Source organism: Morus notabilis, unplaced genomic scaffold, assembly GCF_000414095.1.
Source record: "Morus notabilis unplaced genomic scaffold, ASM41409v2 Scaffold96, whole genome shotgun sequence".
In the NCBI taxonomy this organism is placed as follows: Eukaryota; Viridiplantae; Streptophyta; class Magnoliopsida; order Rosales; family Moraceae; genus Morus; species Morus notabilis.
This window is the reverse complement of record NW_010367009.1, coordinates 126,455-149,371: the sequence shown is the minus strand read 5'-3', so window position 1 is coordinate 149,371 and position 22,917 is coordinate 126,455. Positions and strand designations below refer to the sequence as shown.

Genomic DNA, 22,917 nt, shown 5'->3' with positions numbered 1-22,917 from the left:
AGTTTTTCTATGAATCGGAAACTTTTTCTCTTCAAAAAGTAGAGTATAATAACATTTAGAATATAATTTTTTTTAAGACTAGATGTTTAATGGGCAATTTTTTTTTTAAAAATATCTGTCTTTAAAAGTTAATATGTGTAATTTAATAATAATAAAATTTATTAAAAATGAGTGTGTAAAAAGTAAAATAAAGAGTGTAAATAGACGCATTTTTTTAATTATTTTTTTACTTTTATTAAGATTTGTCTATTTACTGCATTTAAACACATAATTTTAATTATATTACAATATTTTTTTTCATAAAAAAAATTAAAAATTAAAAATTAAAAATAAAAATTATTAGTTAAACGCATTCAATGAATGGGCTCCTTAAAGGTTATCATCTCCAATAATGTGGCGATATTACATGTGGCAGGGTTATCATTATTTGATAATTGAAAAATAAATGCAATGACTTGCAAAAGTTGAAGATAATGTGTTGATAATATATGATGGGATTGTGAGAGAGAGAATTTAACTTCTAGAAATGATTTTTTTTTTTTAAAGCAAGGTATGCAATTGGAATAGTGTCTTTAAAGAAAAATAATGGATGATGTAGGAGAGAGAGGAAAGGAGGATTTTCAAAGGGTGCCACTTCAAAAGGAGAGAGGTAATAATTAAATTGGAAGGATGTGAGAGATTGCCTCCCATTCTATTCTTTTTTTTTTTTTTTTTTTGAGGAAACCAATTCTATTCATTTGTGTCCCACAGGCCACATCCACATATTAATTTGAGCAATAATTCATATTTTTAACAAGCATTCAACTTAGACACCAAACAAAAAAAAATAGTGTAAACCAACATCTACCATGATTTTCAATTAGAGAAAATGAGAGTGCAAGAACAAGGAAATCAAACCTTGCACTTTCACTAATAGATCTCTCCGTTTCTTTCTTTTTATTTATTTATTTATTTTTTTTTAGGGAGTAATAGATCTTTTTCAACAAAAAAAAAAAAGAGAAAAAGTTTCAATAGCTCTTATAGAGCTATATAATAGATGGGAATTGAATTATTAGGATGAAGAGTGCGCTACTTTTGGGGAGCAAATATGGATGGGTCCCTATATTCTCCCACCAAACTAAATATCAATGGGATCCAAGAAAAAATAAAAAATAAAAAAAAAGTTTTATTTCCTCACCACCTCTAATTAAAATCAATATCGAAGGCAAAAAGAAAGTAAAAGAAATATTAAATAGAGGCAGCAAAAGGGAAGAATATGAAAAAGAGAGAAAAAGCGAAAAAATATATAACTATTTAATAATAATATAGTAAATTAATAATTATTTTCTTTTGGGCGTGTAATATTGTAACTAACGCCTATCACAGACAGATACTATAGATATATCACATATATTAGTAGTATATGGCGTCTCTCTCTCTCAAGACCCTTTTCTCCTCTTTCTAAATATGGTTATAGTTATTCCTACTCTCTCGTCTCTCTCTAGCTGATAGATTACTTCCATGGAGGCAAACTGGTAAGGCAATTGGCAGTTGGCAATTTGGGTTTCTTTTAATAAGCGATTTTGAGCTTCAATCTGATCGTACCAATGATGGATATGCGGGAAATCTGCTCTAGGGCATGAGAATACTCGAGGGGCTTTGTTTTGAGTTCTCTTCCGTCACGGCTCCGCCATTGCTGATCGGTTAGTCAATCAATGGATGGACTTTCAACTTCTTCAATCAAATTTCCTTTTTCTTCTGATTCAGCTATTGGGATTTCTGGGTTCACTTTGATTCTCTTACTGTAAATGCGTCTTCTCTTTATTTTCTTCTCATTTTACAACAACCTATTTCGTGAACTTGTAATTTGGGTTGCTTCAAATTCAATATTACCTCCATTTGTTCTTTTTCTATTTTTGTTAGTTTAGTTTTATGAGTTACAAGTGTGGTGCCTTTTCTGCATTGTTTATCATAATGTCGATTTTTCATGAGAGAGATTATCAGAAAGTCTTCGTGCAATTCGTTTCCATTTTGGGCTTTAATAATTAGGTGTTGATCGTACCATTGAAATGTTATTTTCCGCTCATAATTAATATATATATATATATATATATATATTCACACTCTCAGTTTTTGATACTCTGATTAGCAAATGTCCCCTGAGTGATTTTGAAGAGCATAATCCCCACCATATTGAATATATTTTTTCTCGGGAAAGTATTATAATTAGTTTTTTCTTGTAGAAATAATTTAGTTGAGGATGTTTATGTCAAGTACGATGGAGAATGACATGAGTGTGGAAGTTCTTTCAGAAGTGTGAATAGCACATCAATTATTCTGATCGGCTTTTCTTTTTTCTTTTTGGACATATTATCAAATGCGAATAAGCCAAAAACGAAAAATAAAAAAATGGAAAAACATTTTCCGTTTTGGTTAGATGCCATGTGAGCTAAACGTACTTAAAGATCTTTAAAGATCTTCAAAATTGGGTTAGTCCCTTTGGAGTATCCATTTGGGCTTTTCCCTTTTGCATTTTCATTCTTGTTGCTGTCTTCGAGTTTCTTTTTCTTTTCCCCTGAAGCAAAAACATATGTACACAGGCAGACAAACACAAAAAGTACAAGGATTTGTCCTATACAATATACATGCTCGTTGCACTTATAGAACTCTGAAAGTTATATTAGTGCTTTAGGAGAAGAGGTAGCTTGGAATCTGTCTTATAAGACCATTTTTCTATTACATTTCTAGTATAACCGCTAATATTTGGTATGCTACTATTGTTGATGATTTCCTTTCTTAAGTTTCTATTTCCAAAGTTTTCAATTCAGATAATGTTTGATTTTATTAGTCGTTGAAAAATGTAAAAACTTGGCTTGGTTCTCTCGTATGTGTTTACTTCTTTTATCTTTTGTTAGTTAGTACTTAGTCTGTCATATTCTAGCATAGTTTTTTAATGTTTTGCTCGTTGACTAAAAAATTTAAATCCGCAGTGTGAAATACTTGGACATTGAACATATAAAGGAAGGGGGATTTGTGTATAACTGAAGTTGATGTTTTTTTAACTAGGTGTCTGGATTTTCTGATAGATGGTGAATCAAAATCATGCAGGAGAGCTGAGTGATGGACAGGATGAGATTAGATTTAAGATTTCATCCCTCTGGATCAACACAATCAGATGAATCTGTTCTGGATTTGGATCGGAATTACTGCGGTCATCCTAATTTGCCTTCCTCTAGTCCTTCTCCCCTCCAACCTTTTGCATCAGGTGCTCAGCACTCTGAAAGCAATGCTGCCTACTTCTCATGGCCGACATCAAGTAGATTAAATGATGCTGCAGAAGACAGGGCAAATTATTTTGGTAACCTGCAGAAAGGTGTTCTGCCTGAGACTCTGGGGTGTTTGCCAACTGGCCAGCAAGCTACCACCTTGCTTGAATTGATGACCATTAGAGCATTCCACAGCAAGATTTTGCGTCGGTTTAGTCTTGGCACAGCAATTGGGTTTCGCATCCGAAGGGGTGTGTTAACAAATATTCCAGCTATTCTTGTCTTTGTTGCTCGTAAAGTTCACAGGCAGTGGCTCAACCATGTACAATGTCTACCTGCTGCCCTTGAGGTGATTTTTTTCCTCTTTCTCATTTAGGCAAATTCTGCCCTTTTCTCGTTCACCGCCTGTATTACTTTTGTATTTCTTGATACATTGGTTGGGTTTTTTACCTTAGTCATTCTTATCACAATAGTTGAAGTGGTTCTTCTGAATTTTCTTGGATGACTCTGTTTCTTAAGGTTTTAACAGTTCTCAAGGAGGAAACAGGTGATGAAAGTTATGTATTTTAATGATGAGTTTTTATGTGTTTTACTGACTTAAAATGCCCTTTTCAACCTTGGGGCAGGGGCCAGGAGGTGTATGGTGTGATGTTGATGTTGTGGAGTTTTCATATTATGGTGCACCTGCTCCAACACCGAAAGAACAATTATATACAGAGCTTGTGGATGGCTTGAGGGGAAGTGATCCATGCATCGGTTCTGGATCCCAGGTATTCTTCTTCTGCCCAGGACACTTCCTGTTTGCACGTTTCCTTTGTTAGGTGCTAACTTTTTTCATGCAATTGACATTTTAGCATCTTCATACAAATTTCGAAGATTCTTCTAGTTATTTACAAATGTTTTTCCTTCTAGAGCAATTATCTTTAATACAAACATGCAAAAACATTACAGCAGTCTTCTCTTGAATCAGCCACACCTAAGCTCCTTTAAAGAATAACCCACAGCTTATATGGCACCCAGTGGTGAAGAAATAAATTGCCAGCCGCCCCTATTTCCATTTTTTCTTAGAACACACAGCATCATATAAGGATGTCTCTTTTGCCAGACATCATGAGAACTAACCTTTTTATGAGCTAAGAGGAAGTAATCATCTGAAAGGATGGAGCAGCCATGAACCTTCCATGTGAACGTAAAAAGGAGAAAAAAAGGGGCAAAAGAGGCCCATTGATCAAAGAAAGAAAGCCTAACTTCCAATAAAAAGATCTGGAAGAATCTGAGGACCAAGATCACAAATCCATGTCAGCGATTTTTTTTTCCCTTCGGGAATCAATTGTTTGGTTGAGATTGAGCTTCTTAATAGTGTCTTGCTCAACGGAGCTGTTCCTCTGATGTAGAATTTTTTATTTATTGGTACTTGTTATTATTTTTTTATTCTCAACATTCTCTGGTTCTTGTTCTCCAGTAAATTTCCTAAAGTGTTAAAACTATACTTCATCAGTTGCTTTTTTCTCATATTTCCAGTCATATGTTTTTTTTTTTTTTTTTAATAAGAATACTTCCTTATATTGATATAGAAATCATGATACAAGGAAAAGAGGATAAGGTATCCTCAATAGAAAATAAAGAAACAAAAAATAAAAAAAGCGAAAAAAAAAACTTCAAAACACTTAAAAAGACATCATTTAGAGGCCTATCACATCCCTCCACTCATGTGTTATTCTAGAACTATGTTGTTCTTTCATAGTATAACTGATTTAGATTAAGTTACTCTATACCCGTCCAGACTTCTTTATTCTCTTCCTTGAACCTAAAAATATTTGAGACTATCACTAAGTTATCCGCATCTTCATTCGTTCTTATTCTTAAATTTACTAATTTCATGGTTGTCTAGGTTGCAAGCCAAGAGACTTATGGAACCTTGGGTGCTATTGTACGAAGCCGAACAGGCAACCGGCAGGTTGGTTTTCTTACTAATCGGCATGTGGCTGTTGATTTAGACTATCCAAACCAGAAAATGTTTCATCCTTTACCACCAAGCCTTGGACCTGGTGTATATTTGGGGGCCGTGGAAAGGGCAACTTCTTTTATCACTGATGATCTTTGGTATGGAATCTTTGCTGGAACAAATGCAGGTAATGTAGTTCCAAATTGATGCAGCATTTATGAAGCAACTTTAATCTCTATGCCTGTTTTGATCTTATTGGTAAATCTTTGGCTCCGTGATTCTGTAAGTCAGACTCGGGAGATACTCTCCGATTGTTAACTCGGATTTTTGCTGGTAAAGATCATTTGGAATCCAATTTGGCCTGAGACATATCATTTGGATAAGCCATGATGAACTTAAATTCATTTAATATATTTGGTCGGTGAGGAATTGCCAAAGGTTAACCTTTGCCACTTGGAGTTGGTCTATATTTTATCAACATTGGAGTTACATATATTATTAACTAGCCAAAAACAAAACTGGGTTATGCCTGTGCCTTACATTATTTTAATTAAATACTGCCATTATTTTAATTTAATACTGCCTTAGACTTGTATGGCACTTTATTCATCTATTTTTTATTTTTGTTTTGAGTTATTTTGTCTTTCGCTAATTTTAGATTTCTATCTTTCCTCTGGGTGAGTTAAAACCATGATGACCTCAAGTTCATTTTATGTTTCCTTGGACGACAAGAGCTAAAAGTTTATATTTAACTGAATCTAGTTGGTATTCAGTTTGTCAGTGTAGATGCAGGCAAGTTGTACTAAAGTATAGCCAATACCAGTTTAGTTTTTGCTCACACTGGTTGCACCAAACGCTGCTATGAGTCCATCGGAGAGTTGTCTACGTTTTATTCATTGGAAGAAAGTAGATACTCAGTTACACAAATTGTAAAGTCCTGTAAATCATTTTGGCAGGAATTTGCATGTGCTAGGTTCAAATAGTGCTTCTTCGAATTTGTCAAGATATTTTGTTAATTTTTCTGTCCTCTTCATCTTCTGTGCTTGGATGCGTGAGTAGCCAGCTATTGCATGAGTCAATACTTTCACTCTTGTCTTGAACTTCTCGTTTTTGCTAATGGTTTTCTCATTGTGTCCTGACCACCACACATGCCCACTACAATTTTGTGCCCCTGCAGAAACTTTTGTACGAGCTGATGGGGCTTTCATTCCTTTTGCGGAAGATTTCAATATGAATAACGTGGATGTGACTGTAAGAGGAGTAGGTCAGATTGGTGATGTCAACATCATCGATTTGCAATCTCCAATTAACAGTCTTATTGGGAGGCAAGTGGTAAAAGTTGGAAGAAGCTCAGGTTTAACCACTGGGACGATAATGGCGTATGCCCTAGAGTACAACGATGAGAAAGGGATCTGTTTCTTTACTGATTTTCTTGTTGTTGGTGAGAACCAGCAGACCTTCGATCTTGAAGGTGACAGTGGAAGCCTCATTCTCCTAACTAGTCCAGATGGGGTGAGACCACGGCCGGTTGGCATTATATGGGGAGGAACAGCAAACAGGGGTCGCTTGAAATTGAAAGTTGGTCAACCCCCCGAGAATTGGACTAGCGGAGTTGATCTAGGACGCCTACTTGATCTCTTGGAACTTGATCTGATTACAACCAATGAAGGGCTTCAAGGTTTGTGAGTCTCAACTAATTAGTTTTTTTTCCCCCCCTCATGTAAATATTATTATTATTATTCCCTGGTAACATATTCGCTCCACTCATTTTTATTTCCTCTCCTGTTATTTACTTATTGAGGACATGACTATGGGTCTGTTTGGCAGAGTTTCCTGGGTCCAAAAGTTGCTTCTCAAAGTGTTTTGATCATCTGTAGCGTCAGCTCTCCAGAAGAGCTTTCAGCTAAAGCCACTAAATGTGGCTTCTAAAAAACACTATTCTAAATGGACTTTGAAACCTGTATAAGAGTTTCAATAAGATATTACAAATTTCACTCTTAACATTTTAAATTCATGTTGACCTATTAAGCTCTTTTAAAATTGTGGTTCCAAACATTTACTGAAAAACCACGGCTTTTGCTTGTCTTCTTCTACTGACTAAAAGCAAAGGGAAAAAAAAAAAGCTATGCCAAGCAAGTCCTATTAATTATAGCTATGACCTCATAAGAAATACACAGAGACATGCATCAAATTGGAGTAATTGTGTGCCGTGGCGTCAAATCTTTCAAATCTTTGGTGCTTTGAACTGCAAAGCATGACAGTGCTGTCCTCGAGATACCGTGAAGTCAGAGACTTTCTAGTCCTAATTCTATCATGCTATGTTCATACAAACATTATAATTTGACGACAGTCACTTTAAATGTTACTGATGCGCCTTTCTAAGTGCCCACTTTTCCAGTATCTTGGCACTTCTAGTCAAAGTGCAAAGTTTCTAAGAAAATCTGCTTATTTCTAAAATTTTCGGAGTGATAGTGTTGCTTGCAAGTTTGGTCACAAAATCCTCATCATTAGTGAGTGTTACGTGATTTGAGATATCAGGATTATTTTCTTTTTTCCTTGTATGCTTTACATACTAGTTATGCTTGTTTTCATGTAAAAGAGAAGATCCAATTCTAGATCTATGAAGGTTTCTTTTTGTCGAATGACAAAGCCAAGGGCACAAATATGAGCAACAGAAATATTTAACTCTTTTTGTAGTTTGTCTGCTGTATTCCTCGACCAGAAAATATGGAATCTTTTTTATAAACTATTAGAAAACTGGGCCATGATAGATGATTACTGAGATACACAGGAGTGATAACAGCGCTATATTTTTCAGTTCAACGGCCACATTAGTGGTGGGCATAGTAGTAAATTTCTGTAACTTTTCAATTCTTTTTCTTCTGATTTGCATTGCCTTTCTGTTGTTTCATTGTTAATATAGCCGCATTGCAAGAGCAAAGAAATGCTTCGGCAGCAGGGATGGGTTCTACAGTTGGGGAGTCATCCCCGACAGATCGAGTGCCATTTAAGGAAAAGCTCGAAGGGAACTCAGAGCCGTTTGGTTTGAACATTCAACAAGCTCCAATCGTGCGAGAATCCTTTCAAGGGCCAGCTCCAACAATAAGGCAAAGTGAGTTTCACATTGAAAATGGAATTAAAACTGCTCCGAACTTTGAACACCAGTTCATTCCAAGTTTTACTGGCGGGTCTACAGTGCACAAAAGTAGCTATCAAGAGGAAAACCTTGAATCCAAAAACCTCTCAGCATTGAGGAATGGCTCTGATGAGGAGATCTGCTTTTCGTTGCGGTTAGGTGAGCCTGAACCGAAGAGAAGAAAGAACATGAACTATTCAGTAGGCAATGAAGGACCGGATGCAAAGTAGGGCCAAGTATATCGAATCGCTCTTTTCTTGGAGGAACTGTCTTATTAAGAAATGGCTGCTTCCTTCAACACCCTAGCTTCAGGACTAGGAATTGAGATTCTGATTTGCAATTTTCTCCAAATGCCGGATGCTACACCGATCAAAAGCCGGTTTGTGCCTCCTGGACCATCTACTGCCATATTTTTTTTTTCCCCTTTTGGAAGAATGGTATAAAATTATAGGTATATGTGGGTCATACAAATATTTACAGAGATTATTAGGGGGTACCATGCTTTTAATTTTCTTCATTCGTATCCATCCTTCTGCAAAAAGTCGTGTACCATAAACACCCCCCTGAATGGGAGCATGGACAGTAATGGAAGTTGAAAAGAATGTAAAAAATGATATTTACTTTTGGAAGCTATTTATTTAGCTTGCTCAGAAGCCAATAGAAAAGTCATATTTATTTTAGAGGACGGAAGGGAGAGCAAGCTGAAGAAATATCATTTGCATCTTCCAATTTGTTTAATGAATTACCATTGTAATATGTTTGTATATGTTCCAATTCACAATTTCCAGCCACGACTTCCTCTATGATTTGCAGTTTACGTTTTTTTCCTTCACAGTTTCATGGACATTTTCGTCAGTACATAAATATTTAAATTTTGCGACTCTGGTACTCTAATTGATCTAATGAAAATAAGAGGGTGTTTGGTATGAGAATTCGTGTTATGGTTTGTGGTTAGTTATAATGTTTTCTCTCATAAAGACACGTAAATCGAGTATAGTTCTGAATCATGGTTTTGAATCCGTGAACTAAACGTTCGTGTTTGGTATGAGGATTCGTGTCATGGTTCGAATTATGGTTTGTGGCTCGTTATAGTGTTTTTTTTCACAAAAAACACACGTAAATTAAAAATAGTTTTACATTATGATTATGAATCTGTGAACCAAATGTCCACTAAGTTTTCAAATCCTGCACTTTGTAAGTTGGCGCACTTCAATATTACAAAATAGTGGACATTTAGTGTGAATATTTAACAAGTGATGGTAAATTTTTTCGTTAACAAGTGTGAATGTGACTCTCTTAATTTGCTTTCAGTTAGGACCATTACCTATGATTGCCAAATTTGTTGCGACTTAAGGAGGAAAAAAAAAAAGAAAAAAGGGAAGCGTTTTGGTGCTTTTGCCATATGAACCTATAGCAAATTAATAAGTTGCACTGAGCTTTTAACTTTGATAAATTATTCTTGAAGTCGATAAAATATTGTAGAGTGTTCTAAAATGATGAATAATGTTCAATTTTACGGTTAGTCTCATTGACTTTTTCTGAACTTTCATGTCATTCTTATTTTGCATCCTGAACTTTAAAAACTCTCAATTTACCTATAGAACTTCAAATTAGTCCCATAACTCATTTAACTCTTTTGGTTAGAGCTTTTGTTAAGGGTTACATACACAAATGTCCACTTATAGGACCTTGAGCCTAAAAATGTCTTCTATTTTGTTTATTTACAATTAATGAAACATACCATATACAAAATGAGGAGCATTTTAATTTTTGAATGCCGATTAAAACAAAACCCATACAAGCATTTCCCAAAAAAAAAAAAAAAAGATTTCATTAAACCGAAAAAACCCTACCCCCGGCATCCCTAGCCGGCGCTGCTCAACTGGACATCCACGGTCGAACCCCGGAGCGAAGTTTGAGAAAGAAAAGGAAACCTCATTAAGGATAAATAAAAGAATGAGAAAGAATGATATTGAATCATTAATGATGATAATGAAAAAATAATGAAAACAATAATGAATATCATAATTAATATACAAAATATACACGAGAATGATAATGAAAACAAAATATCATTATAAGAATGATAGTGAACTGTAGAAAATGAAAAAAAAAAATTAATAAGCTAAAAATCCTAATTTCAATAAATTATTATTCCAATCATTATCAAACTAAACACGTGAATCATTAAAAAAAAACCAATTTGAAAGGGATAAAATAAAACCCAATTTCATTAATCCAAATAACCACAATTTGAATCATAATTACATATGAAACAAACTGAATAAAGTAATATACACAAGCACCAAAAATGCTTTAATTTCATTAAAATACTATTAGAATCATTACCAAACAAAAACCTGTGATTACAAAACAAAAAACATACTCAACAATAAATTAAAAATAAACACATACTATGAAAATCATTACCAAACGGAGTAAGAATAATAAGGTAAAGAATGATAAAAAAAAACATAATGTAATTACATAAACGAACAAATCCATTTTCATTATTGTAAAGATAATGACACTACAAGAATGAAAAAGAACATGTGAAGAATATAACCGCAAAAAAAAAAAAAAAAAAGAATAATAACCACCTCAACCCAAACCTAGTAACCTACAAAGAATAGAACCAAAACAGACAGTACATAATACCTATAAAAGCAAAGAAAGTAATAAAAAAAAATGAAGAATTTATCTTTGAGTGCGCATGAGTTTAGACTTTTACTTTTTATTTTTAATAAATATATTTTTGTTAGTGTAATTATTTGACTAAAAAGATTATAAATTAAGGATAAAAGGTAAAAATCCTGAACCATACACTTTTAAAAAATATTTGTCAAGATTATCCAAGAAATAAAGAATCAACATCAAACAATACATAATAAACCCACCTCAACCCAAAACGGACAAAGAAGACAACCAAAAGACAGCGATAATCAACCTTTTCAACCCCCCTGGTCGTAGGTCTTGTTTATTTTACCGATTCGAGTTTTCAGTTTTAAGTTTTTACAGTAAAAAGCTATCAGAAAATATCAAATTTAACTTTTTCTGCTACAGTGAAAAGTTTTCAAAAAATGTTACATCTCAGCTCGAATTGAAAACTTGAATCTACAAAGTAAACGAGGCCGTAATTAACCTTTTATTTTCCCCCCTCTCTGTTGCCCAAAATCAGCCACTACATTCCTCAAAGCAAAAAACTGAGCAGCAAAATATTAGTAATAAATAATGGGAGGGAAAATCCTAGTTTAAAAATCATATCAGTAATAAATTAATTAAATTGGTGACAAAATATTAAATGAGAAAAAAAAGGAAAGTCAAATCAGATTTATAATCAAAGAAAATATTCTGAAATAAATACGAAAACATGCCAAATTGGTACGTGCTTAGAAAAAACTATGAGGGCAAATCAGGTATAAAATAATTTATGGTATTGTATAATAGAAGACATTTTTAGACTCAGGGCTCTAATAGAAGACAATTTATGTAATTACTTTTTTGTTAAAAAAAAAAGATAGTGAGATCATGAGGTCGTTCTGTTAAAAATAAATGGAAAAAGACATGTGATCATACTTAACTCCTGTCTCCTCTTCCGAGTTTAATATAAATTCTAACAAAAAGAGTTGATATACGAGGATATTTTATAGTTCACATGATATGTAGAAAACAAAAAAATTGAGGGAATATGGTGATCTCTAATCTACAAGAGAGTGTGAGAATCTATCTTTATATGGATTTTAGGTCTTGTACAGACTATCCAAAATATCTTTAAAATTGTTCCTGACCAACTTATAAATTTGATTGTTATGCTAGAGGCCACTGCTTAACTTTCAATTTGCCGTTGACCATCAAATGAAATGTGAACGACCTATTCTTCTCTCTTTGAAATAAAGAGCGCTTCTGACCTAACAATTTTGTCTTCTCTGTATTACTATATCTAGTCAATAATCTTATATGAGAAACTAGTAAATCCTGTTGCCGTTACCTTTAAGTTTTCTATTAAAGTCCATCTTATAGAGGTACTCAAATTAAATTAGTGATCATTTTCTAGGATGAAAATTTCCAACAATATTTCTTATTGCTGGTCCACGAGAAAGCCACTTGAATAAAAAAATCATTGTTAACTTTTACAAACCTTATTTATCTTCACACAAGAAGAGATATTTTTCTAAACTAATCCATTAGTTGGTATGAATATAAGTAGAAATCCTTGAATTATCAAGAAAATTTAAAAAACACAAAACATTTTAAAGCGCGCAGATAGAGAGAGAAGCTTCACGAAAAGGAAGAGAGAGAAAAAAACTGAACACTGAAATAAAGGCAACATTACAAAAATGCCCAAAGAAAATAAACTGAATGAATAAGAGACATAAGGTAAAACGGTAAAAATAACAAAAAAGACACGACGGTATAAAAAAAGGCTTAAACAGAAAGAAACATGGACAAAATTGGAAAGTCATTGTTCAAAGAACAGTAACTTTCCTACCTCTTTTAGTAGTATTATATAATGAGGAGAAACTGCAATTAGTTATTCAACAAAAGTACAAATGACACATTTTACTATTGTTTTTCATAAAATGGTTGTAAGAAGTAGCACAGCTTGGTTGTGAAACCTTCTTGAAATCTCGAGACATTTACTCGACTCTTAATTTAACGATGACTTTTGCACATCATCTGAGTTCTCTTTCATTCAGTGCTCCTAACACTCCGTTTAGTAAAAGAGAAAGAAAAGAGTTAAGAAAAAGTTAAAAAAACAAAAAAAAAATTAATTTCTTTTTATATTATTTAGTATGATGAGAATATATATATATATATATATATATGTAAAAGGCTAAATACTATTTTACTAATTATTTAGTATTAATTTAACTTTAAAATAAAGATAAAATAGTTATTTTAAGCATCAATGGGTAGATTTAAGTTTTATATCTAATGTTTGAAATATAAAAATTGACGGGCTTCACAACAATTTTTATCGGTCTTATTTTTCTTTCCCTCGTTTTTTCCTCTCTACCAAGTACCAAACAACTCACTACTTAATAATCTCTCCTCACTTTTTTCCTTCCTCTTTTCTGTCGTACCAAAAATGGCAGAAATACTCCACCTTCATTGTCGTTGTTGGAAGGCGTCGCAATGACAAACAGAATCCATTCTCATCCCAATGTCAAAAGAGACGGCAATAGTTGTGTGAAGCTCATTGAACGTCACAAATGGTGAGGCTCGCCTAATAAGTATTGAAAGCTCCGTTCATTTTACCGATTTGAGTTTTACTATAATAAAAAATTTTTAGAAACAGTCACATCTAATTTTTTTATTATAGTAAAAAACTCTCACATAAAGTCACATCTCAACTCGAATCAGCGAACTAAACGAGTCCGAAGATTATTTTGCCATCCGTTGGTGTGGCTTATATGGTTGTGCCGTGCCTCAATCCTGAAAAAGGCTTGTCAACCGCACAGGCTCACTGTTTCACACTAAATTAGAGAAGTGACCAAAAAACCAAAAGCTAGGGAGAATATGCAACTTCGAAGACAAATTTATCAGATAACGCGTAGAATCCTAAGTCATTTATCAAATTTTGTGCGCCAAAAACGTCGTATATAAGTTATGAATTTTTGAATTAAAATTTTGTACCAGTGTTCACATTAAAAATTTACAAACATTCGATATAAAATTGTTTAAAATTAATAGCTTCTACCAGTAGTTAAAAAATATTAAATAGGTGTTGTTTCAATTATAAAGGTTTAAATAGAAAGAACATGACGTAATTAGTACTTGATTCTGAATTATGAGAATTGTATCACTTTGGTCTCTGAATTCTTAATTTTCATAAATGAGTGCTCAAATTTTTGTTTGTTTGTTTGTTTGTTTTTTTTGTTGTTGTTGTTGTTGTTGTGGCCTTGATAATAAACTTTGATGAATGATTTTTGAAATTTCATAGAAAGAATAACGTCATAGTCACATAATAACTGAAACTGTTACAAAAATAGTTACATTAAATACAAAATGTTTTCTTTATTGTTGTAAAAGAACACTTAAAATCTAGAACATTTGGTGTTTAAGATAAATATTTTCATAAAAATTTTAATTATGGTGTGATTGTGATGTGATTATCTCTGAGAAATTTCAGAATTCATTCGTACACTTAAAAGCTAGAACATTTTGTATTTAAGATAAATATTTTCATAAAAATTTTAATTATTGTGTGATTGTGATGTGATCATGTTTGAGAAATTTCAGAATTAGTGTCAGGGACTAAAGATGTCACAAAATCGAGTATAATTTGATTTGTCAAATGTAAAAGTTTAGGGACCAAAGTGATACAATGCTCATAATTTAGGAACTAGTAATATATTAATAATTCAAGAAAATGGTGTGATATTCATATATCCAAATAATTCAATAATTTTGTTTTTGTAGTTAAAGAACACAAATTTGACAACAAAAATGCTCGTGTCGCTAGTTCATATATTTTGCATTTACAATTAATATTGATCAGAGAATAACAAACAATTAATTAAGGATTTCATCGATTCATAATATATAAAAGTTCAATGATCTTCAATTTATCACCATAATACATTTAGTGTGATAGAATTACTACTTGAATGGAACGACAAGTTTGAAACATTTTCACATAATTCATTTAGTGTGATATAGTGTTTTTAAGCTGGCATAATTCATATAAAACCCATAAGCTAGATAACTCTGGAACATTTTCACAGAGATCCGAATGCAATCTTGACATTAAAGTGAAGCACCACATTAAGCTTTTTGCCTAGTACCGTGTTATCTCTGATCTATGAACTTAAACTTAGCATATATTATTATAACAAAACTCCTACATACATATATATATATATATATATATAAGGATTTGTTAATTAGTTGCCTTTGTATGAATTTTATTTTTAATAAATTACTTTGACTGCAGAATTTGCTTAGATATACAATACAAGGAGTTTTCGGGCTCGCTCATAAGGCAAATATTTTTTCTACTGCTAATAATATTTAGTATAATAGCACGCTACAATGGAACTGAATATATATATATATATATATATATCTACACACACACACTAATAATGTTACTATGAAGATTTCTGTGAAGAGAATACATTAAACATGAAAACATACTCGGAAGGTAGCTTGATGAAAACGGCATTTTCATTTTTGTTTTTATTTTGTTTATTTTGTTTTTAAATAAAGATGAGAACAGCATATACACACACACACACACATATATATATATAATCACTAAATATAAAAAGGAAAGAAGTTAATTAATACGGTGAGCCAACTAAAATTATCAGTTAAATATGGTTTACAAATACTAATAAGTAAGGATTTGTATGTGGAGGATATTGAAGGAGATACGTCTACTTCAATTTAGTGGACAAGAAAACAAGCCGAGTGGCAATTTGATAGAAAAATAAATTTTGGGGGTGGGGGTGAAGTAGAGGAATACAACTTCTAGAGAGTTGGATTTCAAATATATGACTTTTGTGAAGAATTCAAGTCTAATTTTCATATCAAGTATTACGGATGAATAATTAGACTTCAAAATGGCATGTAGCATGCCTGACAATCTCACAAATTTTGGAGACAGAAAATTAGAGAAAGGAAAAGGAGATAAATATCTCTTAAAATGCACGAGTCTGAATTTTTACTTCTTAATACTCATGATTAATATCTTTTTAATCAAATAAATGTATTAGTAAAAAAGATATTAATAACAAAAATGGGTAAAACTCATATATATCCGTCGATTTTAAGGGTAAGTTCAACAAATTTCTCATTAATTAAGGGAATAAGACATCATGTTAAGAGGGTGCCTTTGATAGGCCCCCATAAAACTAACCAAAAAGGCTAATTCTGTTTCAACGAAGCCCCATGATCCTAATGCATACATATCTAAATTCAAATTCCTATTTGCTTGAAAAGAAATCTCTAAAAAAAAATTTTCAGTCTCCACTTAGATAAAAACTTGACATTATCAAAAAAGCAACAATTAGTTAGTACACAACCAAATCTTTTATTGTTTCTGAGATTGGGTATCGTATACTTTAAACATAGATACAAGATCTGCATAACAAGGAACACATAGGTACACCTAATGAATGGAACCCTATCACATGCATGTTAAATAAATTCTATATGTGCAAGACTGATTTTGTAAGAAGTATGAATTACATTATATTACTGTCAGAAACTTTTGAGATTAATATTTGTTCCATAAAATCTAATTGGCCTCCAAATACTCATGTAAAAGCGTGCCAAACGAATTAAATATTAGTCTGCTGTAGTATTAAATTAAGAAGTGTAATTGTCTTTCAGGCGTCCAATTTTAATCTCTCCAATTTTTTATGACTCATATCAAATGTATTATCCATAATATATAAATATAACTATGAGAAATGTCAGCACTACTCTTTTTTGTTACTCTCTGTATTTACTGTTTGACACGTGAACTCTATTAATTAATGGAGTTCACGTGTCAAATAGTGAATGCAGAAAATGACAGAAAAAATAATACTAGCATTTCTCATATAATTACATATAGATGTATAAGTTGTTAGGACATCAATGTATGTTAGTCTTTGACCGCTTACAACATTATCTCACCTCCCACCGAAGTATCTAATTTTGTATGTAATACACATGTAAGCGGATAATAACCAATATTCTCTACCATACCAACAAATAGATAATGCCATAATGAGACAATATCCGCCAAATAGATATGTTTCTGCGAAAAATATTCTAGTAGTTTTCATACATCATTCTTACTTGTTGCAAAATTTGTCTTGTCGTTCTAGAAATGTATTAGTACCAGCATAGTGAAGACAAACATATAGAACTCACAAGCCAAAAAAAAAAAAAATACATATATGTATATATGTAGCTTCTTGGAAATATATGTATAGAGAGAAATTAAAATTTTAAACACGCAGATTTACTTCTTTCTTCATTGTATTTGGTTATGGCTGTACATATACATATACATAAATATGTGTATATATGTATATGGATGAGAGAGAGAGATCAATTACCAGAAAAACAAAGTCAACAGATGAAATATTACCTGAAGAAAAAGAACTGGTGGTTGGGCAAGTTGTAAAATCGATCAATGGATAAAGATAAAAAAGAAAAGCCATGGCCAAGAAGTTCTTCTTTGTTGGTGATTGAGTGGTTGAAGCTGCAAGATGACCTGATGAAGGAGAAACCATACCGGAAACTAAACTGAAGAAACTTCCATTATCTAACCTAGTTTTTTTGTTTTTTTTTTGGGGGTGAATAATATATAACCTAATTAATCCTTTTCAGATCCCCCAAATAATTAAAAATAAATTCATCAAAACCCAGTACTATATATATCAAGAATTTTCAATCAAAGAAAAAAAAAAAGAACTTGAAATCAAGATCTGGTAATATATTAGACAATATGTAAGATCTACCCCCTAAACCAGAAATCTTTGGCTTTATACAGAAATATTATATATTCACACATATATGGCATACATTAATTCATATATATATATATATAGTTAGATCATGTATAGTTTTTGTAATTACCAGATCATGCTGGCAGCTTCAACCTCTCAAACCAACATAACAGAATAATCTGAGTACAATATCCTTCAAGGAATCATCGAAAGCCATAAAAAGAGCCAGAAAATTGAGCTTCTTTAATTTCTCAGACAAATATAAGAGAGCCATGCACGTTTTAAATAAGAGGACCCCTGTGAAATACTGACTGATATATATGTATACCCTTCTCTCCTCTCTCCAACTTTCCTAGTTCATCCATATATGTATAATATTATATGAATGAATATATAAGCCTGTCTTCTTAATTGTTTTTTCTCTGTAGTTGCCAGATTGAATAGGAGTATTAAAATTTATTAGTGTGTTCTGGTCCTTCTTACAGCTATTGACACTGACCCCTTTTTGCCCCGATCTCTCTCTCTCTCTCTCTCTCTCTCTCTCTCTCAAAGAGTTGTATAATAGACTATATCAGACATAAAATATACGTATATTGAGGGGACCACAACTTTTTTGTGTTAAGAAAGTGTCAATTAATTTTCTATCTCTTATTATTATGGTTTTTTTTTTTTTTTTGTTTTTGCTGAAATTTCTACCTCTTATTAGTTATGTATAGATAGGGGTGTATATTCATATTTATATATTTCTTTTTCTCCTTTTTCATTTGGAGGGGTTGATGAATAATGTTATTGATCAATCTCAGCAGGAGATACAAAGGTAGAATAAAAAGAGGGTCGTAAGCATAAATGGCTTTTCAGGGAGTGCAAGTTTCCAAAACCCTATATGTTCAAGGAGGGCAAATGTGCAAAGTATCAGTTTTGTTTTTTTGTCTTCTTTTGAGGTTGCCTGCTTAACTGGGCATTTTCCATTATTAGTGCTTGTATTTTTAATTTTTAATTTTTAATTTTTTTTTATTATCGGTCCCTCGCAAAGTTTGAGTGGGAAATTTGGTGTGGAATTTATTAGCTAGTTAGTAATTAGTAAGAAGCATAGTTCGGACTTAGAATGTGCCGGCTAATTTTAATGTAAGTTATCCTCTCTCATTATTTGGAAGGTGTACTTAAATATTTTATTACTTTTCTGTTCTTTAGCTTTCTTTTCCCTCATCTCTTTATCTCTATCTTTCATCTTTTTTTTTTTTCTTTTTTTTTTTTTCATGAGCACGTTCGTTTTCTGTCCAAGGCCCTTTCATTATGTTAGAATAAGTTACACCATCCAATATTTCAACAACGGTTACGACTATGTATATTTCAAGAGAATGTGACAATTAAAATGCACAAACAATTAAAATATCAAAAGGATTGCCATTAATATCAGCATTTTTCATATACACAAAGTTGTAAGCATGGAAAGCGTGCTAACCAACCTCCTAGCATCCAACTATTATATTAACACCATGTATTATACGAGCTAAAATTAAGTAAAATTTTGTAGATGCATGATCATAGGACAAATAAGAACAAAAAAGAAAATCTCATCAGTCAATTTGTCACGTAGATGCTGATTTCTACATAGTCTGCACAATGTTGTTTTTCTATTTTTCTATTTTTTTTAAGTGTGTTGTATTCTTAAATTGGTTTTTTTTTTGTCATAAAGATTATTTCTGCTTTGACGAGTAAAGTTGAACCACGCCCCCTCTCTTGAATTGGCAGCTTGCTAGATAATTAACCTTTTCCCTTGACGATAAGTTTCTGATCCTCCAACAATAAATATGGAAAACTAACATAATATATATATATATATATATAAGCATTCGTACTTCGTCACATGCAGTATGTCTTGTGTTTCCAAATTTTCTTTCGGCTGCTATTTTTTCCATCTTAGGACACGCGCACAAGCAGAGTATTTAAGCCTCGTTTGTTCGCTCGTTCAATTTAAAAATTTGAGTTAGAAAATTATTCATATAAAGTACTGTAGCAGAAAAAAATTAAATTTAAATTTTTATAAGAGAAAATATTGTAGTAAAAATTTAGGTTATAATTCGAACTATTGAAACTCACCCGGCCTGAATATTATTGTTATATGCGTGTGTACTGTAAAGAAGAGCTAGGGACTAAAAGTGAATTAGCAGTTTATATATATATATATATATATATATGCATGTGCTTAGGCGGCTGCTGGCCCTACGTTCCTATGCAAAATGCAATGTCATTAAATACTGTTTGAATGAATTATTTTATAAATAGCAAGGGCCAAGGGGGCATGAATTGACCAGGTTGGTGGAATCAGTTGAGGAGTGCCTCCTTTTTGTCTTTACCTTTGGGTGGTTCTTCTGTCTTTTGGTGTCTTTTGTTCACAAATGAAAACATAAAGAGAGACAAAACCCTCTTGCGATGGAAAAAGGACCACTTTTACATCTTTTCTTAATTTATTTCTTTCCCCCTTTTTTTTTTTCTTGGTATGTTGTTAAATTTAGAGGATATTGCACTGTTGATAGTTTTTGTTTAAATTGCAATCCAGCTCATGGAGTTAATTATCTTTATTTCCATTAATTGAGGTGGGGTTTTACGTAATGGTATTTATGACATCTATGGTTTTCTGTTAGCAGTAGTAATATAAATAATAATAATAATAATAATAATAACAACAACTAGAGTTTTCATGAATATAAATGTCAGATATATAAAATAATTTAAACTCTTTGGAACGTTACATTTTTTTTTTAAGTAATTAATGAGAGAATAATTGACATCAGATACAACGTAAAGATTCCGACAACTATGATTCAAGTTACTAATTTTTATATTATGTCTGTAAACATTATTTGATTTCATGATTATTGGAACGATTTTCCTGCTCCCTAAATCATCGTCCGGCCCTTATACATGCTTAAAGAGAGGCAATGTTGGGTCGCCGATTCAGATTCCCACCTTCTCCTGCCTCATTCTCCATCCAATATAACTATACATTTCATAATTATAACATATCAAAACAATAATCAGCAAAAATTCGCTATAAATTTAAACTAAAGTCAAAAGTTTTACAAAACAAACCAAATTATATATATAGACATGTAAATTATATCTTAATATAAATCCACAAAAGGACTAATTATATTTAAAAAGTTTATAAAATATATACGTATAATATATATACAAATATATATAATAAATAGAGGCGGTGAGTGCTTCTCCGTCCCTGCCCCACCATAACTCGAGGACAAAAATTTATACTCATTTCCGTCTCTATCCTCAATTATTATCTTTCATCCTTACTCCCTTTGAGGCCTAGAAAATATTGACATCTCTAATATAGAGTTAAGGTCCTTTTCTTAAGTGCAAATAAATAATTTTGTTGGGTTTTATTTTATTTATTATATTTTATATGGTCACCACTTTAGTTTGATTGTTCATCATGCATTCTTCCTTTCTAGATAGGGTTTTCAGATGTCTTTTGTTTGTCGCGCTGCCATCAGTTCTGTTTAAGAGTGGTGCAGATTCATTTAGAAGATCCCAAATTATCTCTAGTTAGATATTAGGCATGTCCCCATTAGTAACACAAATATTGCTAGATGCTATTATTTTACAATATATATATGTGAAATTATTAAGAAGTACTTTAATATTGTTTCAACACAAAAAAGAACACTGTTTATAATAATTTTTCAACAAAAAAAATATTATTTGAGTTGAACTTGTATATGTATACATTTTCATTTTAGTTTTTTTTTTTCATTTTTATACCTGGCATTTTGAGTTTATAAATCATACCTTACATTTTATACTTTATCAAATTTACACCTTCACATTTAAAATTCACGCTCCATCTGACCTTTTCTAGTCAAAGGTTGATTTTAATAATGAAGTTTTTGACTAAAAAATTTTACCTCAATGTTCTTCATGTATTAAACATAACTGAAGGTGTAAAATACCTAATTATGTAATTAAGTATGAATAAAATGTATGATTTTTTTTAATAAACTCAATTCAGGGTGTAATTTTCAAAATACCATTTTCATTTCAATGCATAGAGATGCAAACTTGAAGGAATATAACCAATTTATAATAATTTTATAAATAAGAAATAATCGTGTGATGATTGTAAAGTAATAGTTTTACACATATTAACGTTTATGAATTTATTTTTTTGAATCTTTAAAGTTTATGAAATTTAACATAATAGTAGATGCACTGCATGTGTGCGGTTATACAATAGAAAGACCCATACAAAATTATATTAATTGAACAAAAATCAACAAATTTATATTATATATACGGGTTTTACATTAAGGCCCTCTGTGCTTTACCAAAATAAGAAAGATATCCACTTCAAGATCAGCCATTGATTCAAAACCATCATATACCAGCCATTTAATTATTTTTAATCTTTACAATTAAAAAAAAAAAGTAGTTCTCTATTGAGGTTTGATTTCGTCTACTCGCTACTTGCTAAGAATGTTGTCTACTTGTTACTCGTAACCGCCCACTAACTCATATCACTACTTCGTGGCTTTTCTGGAATAAGGAAATGGGTGGTAACTGCCAAGATAACAACTGTGATGTCCAGATTTCTCACATACTAGTTGGCCAATGCATTGCATGATTTTACATTTATATGCATTATGAGTTCTTAGTATGCCATTTGGATTAACCAATGCTCCAGCAGTGTTTATGGATTTAATGAATAGAGTATTTAAGGATTTCTTGGTTAACTTTGTGATTGTTTTCATTGACGACATCCTTATCTACTCTTATTCGAGGGAGGAGCATGCTGAGCATTTGAGAATAGTACTAAGAACTCTTAAGGAAAAACAGTTATATGCCAAGTTTAAAAAGTATGAGTTTTGGTTGGAAAAGGTAGCATTTCTCAGACATGTGGTCTCAAAGGATTGAATTCTAGTGGATCCTAATGAGATTGAGGCAGTGACAAAGTGGCCCAAACCAAGTAATGCCTCAGAGATTCGTAGTTTTCTTGGGTTGGCAGGGTATTACCGGAGGTTTGTTGACGAGAATTTGCAAATCTTAAACAAGGTTTAATGTCAGTGGCCGAATATCTGAGGAAATTTGATGAGCTCTCATGATATGCCCCTCATCTGTGCAGTA

The 22,917-nt window shown here is 32.0% G+C and overlaps 1 protein-coding gene across 4 annotated transcripts; it reads left to right on the top strand.

Moving 5' to 3' along the window:
- Positions 1-1,419: 1,419 nt before the first annotated feature.
- Positions 1,420-9,115, top strand: LOC21401448. 4 transcript variants are annotated; one of them, XM_010111520.2, is made up of 6 exons: positions 1,420-1,682; positions 3,088-3,594; positions 3,872-4,015; positions 5,137-5,377; positions 6,368-6,868; positions 8,114-9,115. In XM_010111520.2, exons 2-6 carry the CDS (start codon positions 3,100-3,102, stop codon positions 8,554-8,556), a joined length of 1,824 nt encoding a protein of 607 aa, XP_010109822.1. In that variant the 5' UTR covers positions 1,420-1,682; positions 3,088-3,099; the 3' UTR covers positions 8,557-9,115. The 4 variants fall into 4 exon arrangements, with proteins under 4 accessions (XP_010109822.1, XP_024030130.1, XP_024030129.1 ...); XM_024174362.1 differs by having other exon boundaries at positions 3,066-3,594; XM_024174361.1 differs by having other exon boundaries at positions 3,046-3,594.
- The last annotated feature ends 13,802 nt before the right edge of the window (positions 9,116-22,917 follow it).

Coding starts and splice junctions, on each gene's coding strand:
- LOC21401448 (XM_010111520.2), top strand. CDS start 3,100: ATGGACAGGATGAGATTAGATTTAAGATTTCATCCCTCTGGATCAACA. Junction 4,016..5,136: donor GCATCGGTTCTGGATCCCAG/GTATTCTTCTTC, acceptor ATGGTTGTCTAG/GTTGCAAGCCAAGAGACTTA. Junction 6,869..8,113: donor AACCAATGAAGGGCTTCAAG/GTTTGTGAGTCT, acceptor TTGTTAATATAG/CCGCATTGCAAGAGCAAAGA.